This window comes from Drosophila albomicans, chromosome 3 (genome assembly GCF_009650485.2).
Source record: "Drosophila albomicans strain 15112-1751.03 chromosome 3, ASM965048v2, whole genome shotgun sequence".
Taxonomy (NCBI): Eukaryota; Metazoa; Arthropoda; class Insecta; order Diptera; family Drosophilidae; genus Drosophila; species Drosophila albomicans.
In genome coordinates, this window is record NC_047629.2 from 37,317,448 (window position 1) to 37,326,739 (window position 9,292).

At 43.6% G+C, this 9,292-nt stretch overlaps 3 protein-coding genes across 3 annotated transcripts; 2 read left to right on the top strand and 1 right to left on the bottom strand.

Moving 5' to 3' along the window:
* Nucleotides 1–120: 120 nt before the first annotated feature.
* LOC117568820 (SET and MYND domain-containing protein 4) lies at nt 121–2,604 on the top strand. The gene is made up of 4 exons (XM_034249690.2): nt 121–974; nt 1,033–1,384; nt 1,441–2,199; nt 2,255–2,604. Exons 1-4 carry the CDS (start codon nt 401–403, stop codon nt 2,562–2,564), a joined length of 1,995 nt encoding a protein of 664 aa, XP_034105581.1. The 5' UTR covers nt 121–400; the 3' UTR covers nt 2,565–2,604.
* Nucleotides 2,605–2,709: 105 nt separating this feature from the next.
* On the top strand, nt 2,710–7,989 carry LOC117568818 (RNA polymerase II-associated protein 1). The gene is made up of 14 exons (XM_034249683.2): nt 2,710–2,916; nt 2,988–3,271; nt 3,326–3,563; nt 3,622–4,039; nt 4,096–4,569; nt 4,624–4,787; nt 4,851–5,011; nt 5,083–5,168; nt 5,941–6,175; nt 6,242–6,399; nt 6,477–7,014; nt 7,074–7,212; nt 7,273–7,685; nt 7,743–7,989. The coding sequence occupies exons 1-14, from the start codon at nt 2,790–2,792 to the stop codon at nt 7,914–7,916; spliced, it is 3,609 nt and encodes a 1,202-aa protein (XP_034105574.1). The 5' UTR covers nt 2,710–2,789; the 3' UTR covers nt 7,917–7,989.
* LOC117568823 (general odorant-binding protein 69a) lies at nt 4,973–5,947 on the bottom strand. Its single transcript, XM_034249699.1, has 4 exons — nt 5,640–5,947; nt 5,489–5,577; nt 5,321–5,423; nt 4,973–5,265 (listed from the first exon to the last, which is right to left on the bottom strand). The coding sequence occupies exons 1-4, from the start codon at nt 5,806–5,808 to the stop codon at nt 5,165–5,167; spliced, it is 462 nt and encodes a 153-aa protein (XP_034105590.1). The 5' UTR covers nt 5,809–5,947; the 3' UTR covers nt 4,973–5,164.
* Nucleotides 7,990–9,292: the final 1,303 nt, after the last annotated feature.

Here is a 9,292-nt window from a genome sequence, read left to right on the forward strand (position 1 = left end):
TTAAACATATAAACGACATATAACTTAATAAATGCAAAGCATACTTCCTAAAATATTTTGTTTTACTCTGGCGTACATGGCGTATGCGCAACATACGCTCGCATTGCACTCGAGCGCACTCTAGCGACGAACAGCGGAACATTCAAGTGGGATTTCGATAGGAAAATGAACGAACGAAATTATTTTTAACGTGGCGATTCAAGCGATCGGTTGGTTTGGGGATCTATTTTTGGAGCCCGCCACAGACTCGACACAGCTGTTTCCAATAGTTTCGAGGAAAAATAAAAGAAAACCGAACGAACGTATACGAGATTTTTCATCGTTCCGCTGCATTTGCAATCAGATTGCATTCTTTTTTACATAATTACCATTGTGCGTTGTTGTTGGCTGGATCAAAATAATGGAGTACGATACAAACTATCATCAGGTATGCTCGACGCGTACCGTGCAGTCGGACAAGAAGGGTTTCTTCAACGAGTTCTATGTGGATGTGAAAGACGCGTGTGGTGACAAGTGGCTGCAGAACTATTTCGGCAAACTCAAATCGAATGCGGCACGCATTTTGTCCATATTCAGTGATCGCGAGGTCTGCGATCCAGTGCTCGGTGTACTGGAGCATGTGCAGCCCGTCTACAAGCAGAAGGATGTGCTCTTGTCCTCGCAACGACGCGCACAGGCAGACAAGTTCTATTTGATGAGTTGCAGCTCCGAGATACCAGACGAACGCAAGGAACTGCTGCAGCAGGCGTTGGGTCACGCCAATTTGGCAGTGATGCGTGCGCCGGGTCCACAAGTGGATACGGCCATTGATAATGGTCTTTCGTTGGCGATGGCTTATCGCACGCGTGCCACGATCCTTATTACCATGGGGGAGGGCGAGGCAGCCTTAAGTGACCTCAAGCTGGCCACGAACTTTGGGTTGGAGACCAAGGAGAGCGTGGACTACTATTGCAAAATGGCCAAGGCTTATGCAGGTAAGATTCCATAGAGAAACTTCGTCTAAGTTACTTAATAACTTCAGGTTTCTTTTAGTAATGGGCGAGAAGGCGCGTGCTGAGATCTCTTTGAAAATTGCTGAGAAGCTGGCAGGCGCAGACTCTGCCTTGATTGCCGCTTGCCGGAAGGAGGTGGCTGCTGCGCAGCACGCTAAGCCTGAGCGTGCACAGCACAAAGAAGCCGTGGTCCCAGCTTTAACTCATGGTGAGAATCCGGCGCTTAGTGGCGCTGCAAATGTGGTCAAGCTGGTGGACACAAAGGAGAAGGGTCGCTTTGTGGTGGCCAATGAAGGCATCAAGACTGGCGATGTGGTGCTCTGTGAGAATCCCGTTGCTGCCTGTCTACTGCCCAGTTTCTTTGGCACCAATTGCCATCATTGCTTCAAAAGGTGAGTATGAGTATATGAAATTAAAAAGAGATAATGTAGCTATGTTCAATCAATAGGCTACGCACTCCAGTTGCTTGTCTGCACTGCTCCGGCATCGCGTTCTGCTCCGCGCAGTGCATGGGTGAGGCCTGCGAGAGTTACCATCGCTTCGAGTGCCAGTTCATGGACTTGTTCATTGGCTCTGGTATGTCCATACTCTGCTTCATTGCATTGCGCGTCTTCACGCAGGCGTCGAGCTTGGATGATGGTCTAACTACGGCTAATCTGCTGTTTGAGCACTTGTGCTCGCATCAGGATGAACGGCAGGCCGATGATCATCTGCAGCGTTCACTCATGGCGGGCTTCCTTATGCGGGTGCTGCAGAAGGCTCAGTACTTTGGACGTCGCAAAACCGAGGGCGTCAATCCCACGGCCGTGGAGCTGCAGGTGGCCACCGCCTTGTTGGGCTTGCTCCAGGTGCTGCAGTACAATGCCCACGAGATTTATCATACCATGGTGACGGACGAGCATTGCTTCGAGGGCTGCCGCGTTATTTATTTGGGTGCTGGATTATATGGAACTGGCTCCTACTTTAATCATGAGTGCTGTCCCAGCGTGGCTGGTTATTATGTTGGTAAGAAGTTGGTGTTGGCGGCGACGAAGCCGCATCGTCCCAACGAAACTGTTGCGGTCAACTATGGACCCATCTTTACCAAGATGAATCTGAAAGAGCGACAGCGTTCCTTGCGTGGTCGCTATGCGTTTAGTTGCAACTGCATGACGTGCCAGGAAAATTGGCCTCTGCTCCAGAAGATCGACAAGCAGGTGCGATTCTGGTATGTATATTAAATCAGTGCTAAATTCTTTTACTCAATCCTTGTTTAATTTTAGGTGCACTTCTGCCAACTGCGTGAATCTGTTGCGTTTCCCTAAGGATCTTGCAAAGGATGTGCGTTGCCCACGTTGTCGCAAGAATATCTCATTGAAGGAGAGCGTAGTGAGGCTCATTAAAGTGGAAGAACAATATCGCGAGGCTGCCGAAGCGATGCAGGCGCAAAAAACCAATGAGGCAATTGATCTCTTCAAGGAGGCAATTGATGCATTTTTTCAGATTGCTGCACTACCGCACAAGGACACTCTCATTGCGCAACAATCGCTGCTCAAGTGCTTGGCTGACACGGGCTCCACATTTAAAAAGTAATACTTGGATTTTATAAAAAAGTCATTTTAAAAATTAAATTTTGTTTTTGCAAAAAACCGTTGAAATTAGTGTTGGTTAACGGGTATAAATGTGGCGGTGGTCGATAAGATACTTATCGATTTATGCGTGCTGTTATCGCTGTCAGTATTTCTGCCAGCTGTTTTGCGCGTTGTGCCAAGCGGCATTTCATTTATTTTTGTTTATATTTTAAAAAAGCGCTGCAAAATGTTTAATAAACTTAAACCAGGCGAAAGTGAAGAGGATGTGCTGCGCATGGCCGCGGAGTTTAATGCCGAGCGTCAGAAGAACCCAAATTTCCAGCCAGCAGCAACAGTTGTTCGAGTGGAAAAACGTGAGTTTCGTCTTCGTCTTTCTTGACTTATTAGAAAGAATTTCAAATTAATTTCAAATTTTTTACAAAAGCTGTGGGAAAATCATTGTTTGCACAAAAGCGAGAGCTAAACAAACTTAATAACAAAAGCAGTTTAAGTGATGTCAAGCCAAATACAGAGCAACAAAATTTTCGAGAAGCAACAGTTGATGCCGGGAAGCAGAAAGTTTTGCTCGATGAAATACATGAAAATATGTTAGGAGACATTCGTGGCACCAAAATTAATCACAATCTGATCGAAAATGTGCTTGGCGAAATTGTGGAGCGAAAAGAGGGTGGGATACGTCCACCAATTGAATTCCAGCAGCCGAAGCAAGTAGGTAAGAATATACAACGTTTAGTTCATTCATTAATACATTTAATTTCAAAGGAGAGCGGCAAAAGTCTTTTTGCTCGAAAGATTATGGCAAAGGAATCTGCTGGAAATACAAATAGTCCCCCAAAAGCACCAGCGATAGATAATCCAAGTGAGACAACCGCTGGCCACAGCGCTATAGTCCAGGATCCAAAACTTACTCAGGAAATTCACTCGGAAAACTTGAATCTACTCAATCAAATGCGTGAAGAAGACATTTTGGCGGAGCAGCAAAAGTTGCTGAATTCTTTGGGTGGGTTTACTTCTTAAGCAGTTGATTCCCCATATTTTAAATATATGCTCATTAACAGATCCGGCGCTGATAAAGCTCCTTGCGCAAAAACGTGAACAACAAAAGAATCGCTTAGCTACTCCAAAGACTCCTAAGGTCGAACTTATTGAGCCACAAGCGCTGCCAACGTCGAGTAATGAAGCCCTATCTGAAGATAATCCTGCACATCAGCTTATACAACAAAGTGATGAAGGAAATTGGCTTAATTTTAATTTAATTGAAGAGCACAAGCTCGCATGGATGCGTGATATACCCTCCAAGATGGGCCAGCTTAAGCCAGGAGAACAGTTTAATGCTCGCTTCGATTGGAAAGGTGTGTTGTTGCCACACAACACAGAGGAAATGCCGCAAAATGTGGACGAACGTGAATTATACTTACATGGGGAGGAACCCGATCGACCAGGATATTCACTGCAAGAACTCTTTCGCTTGGCGCGGTAAGTGTAGCATAAATTTTTAGAAACAACTAAATATACAGAAAGTATTCTTGCAGTTCAACAGTTTTGCAGCAACGTATTTCAGCTTTTGGTTCCATCGCTGGTATCTTGAGCATTTACAATCAGGGTTTCTATGATCAGGTTTTATCGCTACCAGTTTCCAAAATATTCTTTCTGCTGCGCTTTGGATTAGATGATAATGCACCTGCTCAGCTGGAGGTTGTGAGCCGTGCACTGGCTCGTCTTTTCTACAACGAAACGGATGAAGTGGTGCTGGATCACATCTATGAGAATGCCTATTGTCATTGGCAGCCAACGTTGCAGTTGTTGGTAGACAACGATGAGAGTGGCGATTCCACATCCTTTGCTTTCTTGCAACGTTATATGGCATTGTTGCGCACGAATTCAAAAGCCTTTAATGCAGATGTGGAGGAGGAGACGGATACTCGTCTGTCAATGGATGATTTTCAGTTGGCTGAAACGGATTTAATGAGCTGCTTGCTGCGCACAAATATTTTACAGCGTATCTGGTAAATTGTTGCTTCGAATTGCTTTATATTAATATACTAATATCACGTTCCCAGTTTTATATTGCGCTCAGTGAAGCCTGAAAATAGCACTGTCGAATCCTGCATAAAGATGCTCATACGCATAGCTCGCACTAATGTGCAAACAGCCAAGCAAGTCGTAGAAGAACACGATCTTATAAACGTGATACTTACTAACTTTCTGCCTCAAATAACGCCAGGTAAATGACGTCTTTATACTGGTTTAAATCATGTATAGTTTACTCCTATTTTCTCATTATCAGCAAGTGCAACCAGCACTTTATTTTATGGACAACCTCAGTACATGGCCCTCAAATTAATTCGCGTGCTGATTTGCCAGCACTTGGACATTGCCAAACAATTGGCAACGGAAACGTTCATCGAAAACTTGAAACACTTTTTATTTTATCGTGATGACATTAAGGTTTGACAATTGCATACAAATTTCAGGAACTAATGACTGTGATTAACACTCGTTTATTATTGCAATTACAGGGTAAATTAATACGCGTTCAAATTGAGGTGTTGCGCATTGTACGTTGTCTGTTGTTATTGGGAGTTCTGGATCGAGACTTGTTCAAGTAAGCATATCCTCAACAGACTTCTTGATAAAGGGTCCGTCCGTATCAATGTAACACTGTACAGTTAACAGAACAGTGTCGCAGGCATCTGTGCCATCTGTATGAAAAGGAGGCAATAAAATGATCGTACTAGGTATTTGATTCTTACTCACTTTGTGTGCCACATTTCTCGCTCAAGTCAAGAATCTTGGCGTGCAACTCTTCTGGCACCACTTCAACTAAGGCATCCAAGTGCATGATGTTCTGGCTATCGATCTAAAGAAATTCGAAGGAATTTTATTAATTATATAAATATGTGATTCTAACAAATGCAAATTTACCAGCCCGAAAATATCGAACAGGCAGTGCAGAAAACATTTAAAGGCTGGATCCTTTGGCAGAACTCCCGAGTGCGCCGATGCAATTATTTCTGCAAACAAAGAGAATTCCTATGAATTTACTCATTTTATTTTCATTTTATCATATGCTCACCTTCAGTGACGCCTGTTTTATTCACGCAGCGAACGTGCACTTTTTTCACCTGTTTCTTTACAACGTCAGGGAAATTGAATTGTTGCGCCGTTACTGTGGCATTCTGTAGCTCGATAAACATGTATAAAAACAGCGTTACGAGGATACAACTCAAGGGTTTGTTGTACATGATTTTAAAGTGAATTGCGGGTAGTGCAAAGCAAAAGTTGTCGCGCCTTCAACTGTGCGATATCTGTGACAAAAACTTACTTTTATATAGCTGTCAAGCATGGCCCTATACTCTTAATGATATATGTTATAGGCAATTGTTGCCGGCGCTCAGGCAGATGCTCGACTGGCACTATAATCATTGCGTTTTCGATGTGGGCGGTCCGGCATTGATTCGTCAGCACGCAGCTGCCCTGCTGGTTGCCATTGTTGCCAGCGGCGAGAGCGGCGTTTGCGACATTGAGGCACAGAAGCTTTTGCTGGAGCCATTGCATAACTGCTGCTGCAGCTGGACGCACAGGGCGACGCGTGCCAATGCCCTAAAGGATGTGAGTTAGCAGATCAAATTTGCATTTCCCACACTAATTTGCATAAATAAATGTGTTTCAATGCAGTACACACAGTTGACGCTGCTAAGTGCTGTGCTCTATGCTGTTGGCTGGTTTGCCCGACACGGTTATCTGGGTGCGACATCTTTTCGACAGTTTCTGCATAATATTCTGCCGGATTTTGTGAGATCTGCAGGCTTTATTGCCTGCGTGCAGCAGCTGACGTAAGTGTATAGCGATTACTTAAGTGGCAATTAAACAACTTTTAATTACTAACTCTCTTGATTTCAACTTTCAACAGCCGCGGGTCTATAATTTTACGTCGCTTCAGCGATCGACGCAATTCGCATGCTCCGTTGCCAAATGTGGGCGCTGTCTTAATGCACGACTTGGGGCCACAGTTGGTCGTCAGCGATACGTATCCGGTGCAGTTGTTAAGTAACCTCTGGGCATTTGTCGAGACTCCGCTGGAGGATGCTCAAAAACAACTGTTGCAGGCTCTTATGCAGCCTGCTGTGCTGGAGCCGTTGGGTGAATACCTGAAGGAGTTGAGTCAGCATTTGAATCGCTTTCTGGCCAGCAACTTTTTTGCTCGCAGCGAACTAAAATTAGTGCATCAACTACTCAGTACTGATGGCATTGAAACATATCTAACAAATACGCAGCTACTGCAGCTTGTCTATAGCTATCTGTGCTGTTTGTCGACTGCTCAAGCCAGGCAAATGAAGAGCATATTTGAGAGGTACATCTTCAGTGACAAGTACGTTCAGTTGGATAAAAAGTCTTTGGAGTTGCTGCAAACTTCCTGCATGGAAATTGTGTACACGCACTTTATAGCAGTAAGTTGAGCAAAAGGAAATATCAAGCAGCGTTTTAACTCTACTTTGTTAACAAACAGGACAACAAAGAACCCAATTTGACATTGTGCTACACTCAGGCACCAGTTTTGCCGTCAGATTGGCCTTATTTTCAACTGCGTCTTATACTCAACAACTACTTGCAAAATGTGCAACAGCATCCGGCTGTCATCTACTCAGGTAAGCTAAATAAAAATCTTTTGCAAAGCAAGTGGATTTATGACGTATTTTTTCCCCCAGAGAATCAAGTAGTACGCATGACCTTGACTTTTGTGGAGCAGCTGGAGCAGCAGGGACTGCAAATTGTCTCACCACTGGAGAAGCTTATGTACTTGATGATATCTTTCATGGGTCCGGACAGTCAGTTCTTGGATCCGGAGTTGCACCAGCTCTTGCATGGTCAACTGCTTCAGTTTTACGCTCAAAACGCAACACACACTTTCAATTTTGAAGCCACGCACGAAGACAAGGGCAACTTTGAGCCGCTTTACTATCTGTTTGTTAATCACTTTGAAGCAGCCAGCTATGGTGACGAGCTCTTCAGTTCCCTGGTATTGCTCCCATTGGCCCAGAAGTACGATAACAAGTGGCGGCGACGTATTTGGTCAGAGCATGTCCAGGCAATGCGTTTCTTGAACTGCGATGAAAGCTTGGTGAGTTCCTTGTGTATTGTCATTGTGGGTTTGACTCTAATTAGTTTCTTTGTTTAGTTGATTGGCGGTCTGGCTGCCTATCTGGAGCCCGTGGAGCAGGAGCCATCGCTGGTGCAACTTTACGGCGATGCATTGCAGCAAAAGCTAGTGCGACCTGGTAGCATTGCTCACAAGATTGCGCGACATCATTTTAACGACTCGACGGCAATTAAAAAGACAACATCATTTTGAAAACATGAAGATTGGATTTTGTGCTTGTGATATCACTTGTAATTAAGTCAAAATACATATGTTTAATTGAAAACAGTTTATGGGTTTTACTCGCTTATGTGCTTGGATTGCGATTGTAGGCCAAAGGCGCAATTGATTACACATGATTCAATTAATATTGTGGCTTATTTTGTTTTTATACATGTGTATATATTATTGTGTCTCGTCTCGGATGCCAGTTTAATTATTTGCTTGAGTGAAACTCATGTATTCTTATGTAAGAATATGTTGAATATGTATGCGCATTAAAAATATGTCACTCTTAATTGCATGTGAGTTAACTGCTTTTAGCAGGTTGGCTGCCAGTTGCAGAGCATTTTCACTATCACCCTCAATTAATTAACATCACTTGACTTATTGACAACCGCCACACATGAGTCGCTGCCGCTACCGCTAACGTTGCTGGCTACGACTGCTGATAAAATATATGTAATTATAATGAACGCAATTGAAAGGCCAGTGCTAATTAAATTATACGCCATACGCCATCCAAAATACGCCATACGCTTTTGTTTTCTTCGTTTGCCAACGAGTATGTGTGTGCATGTGTGCATGTTTGCTGTGGTTTGCACATGTGTCTGTGTGTGAGTGTGTCGCCCACAATTCTACAGTCAAATGTCAAGTCATAAGGTCTTTCGTGTGGCATGTGGCGTATGAGTAATGTACCTACCGCACAGTCCGCTGTGCCACTAACAAATGTCGGACCTAAGCATGTATGCATTAAATACACAAAATGGACAGACGGAGTTCACTCTCATCTTTCGTCATAAATCAGAACTGAAGTTGCCTAATTTCAAGGGGCTTAAGTAGTCTACTGTCTGTATACTTAATATTTTTGTTGGGGTCACCAATATTTAATTAGGTCAGAGCATACAATATTGGTCCTTTTGCGTTTGTTCAATTTGAAGTCCTACATTTGCATAAGCTGAAAGCATTCTGTCGGCCACCTTTCTTTCAATGGCATTTTTAAACGTACGTGAATGTTTGTTTTATGCGCATTCCAATGAAATATAGTACGAGTTCGTATCTTATCCACCCAACTTCACTCCAATCAACCTCGACACGCGGGAGTTTTCAAAATTATATTATACAAAATTTAGTCAGCTTCGCCGCACTTTTTTGCACGCCTTTTTTTTGTTTTTTTTTGTTTTTTTTGGGGTCTGTTCAAAAACATACTCGTGCATGATAGATGTATTCACATATCTTGTGGGCATGATTGTCGTTGCCGAGTGTTGCTTGCAGCATGGTTGGGGCACGTGCACCAGTTGGGTCTTTTGCCCAGTGATTTGAATTTTGGACAGAATTACATTCATGCTCATATTCATGTTGCTATATGG

Bases quoted from the DNA above. Each gene is read 5' to 3' on its own strand.
- LOC117568820 (XM_034249690.2), top strand. From the start codon at position 401: ATGGAGTACGATACAAACTATCATCAGGTATGCTCGACGCGTACCGTG. The intron at 975-1,032 runs GTAAGATTCCAT...GGTTTCTTTTAG, and splicing joins AATGGCCAAGGCTTATGCAG to TAATGGGCGAGAAGGCGCGT. The intron at 1,385-1,440 runs GTGAGTATGAGT...TTCAATCAATAG, and splicing joins TGCCATCATTGCTTCAAAAG to GCTACGCACTCCAGTTGCTT.
- LOC117568818 (XM_034249683.2), top strand. From the start codon at position 2,790: ATGTTTAATAAACTTAAACCAGGCGAAAGTGAAGAGGATGTGCTGCGC. The intron at 3,272-3,325 runs GTAGGTAAGAAT...TTAATTTCAAAG, and splicing joins AATTCCAGCAGCCGAAGCAA to GAGAGCGGCAAAAGTCTTTT. The intron at 7,686-7,742 runs GTGAGTTCCTTG...TTCTTTGTTTAG, and splicing joins TGAACTGCGATGAAAGCTTG to TTGATTGGCGGTCTGGCTGC.
- LOC117568823 (XM_034249699.1), bottom strand. From the start codon at position 5,808: ATGTACAACAAACCCTTGAGTTGTATCCTCGTAACGCTGTTTTTATAC. The intron at 5,424-5,488 runs GTAAATTTGCAT...GAATTTCTTTAG, and splicing joins TGTTCGATATTTTCGGGCTG to ATCGATAGCCAGAACATCAT. The intron at 5,266-5,320 runs GTGAGTAAGAAT...CTTTTCATACAG, and splicing joins CGAGAAATGTGGCACACAAA to ATGGCACAGATGCCTGCGAC.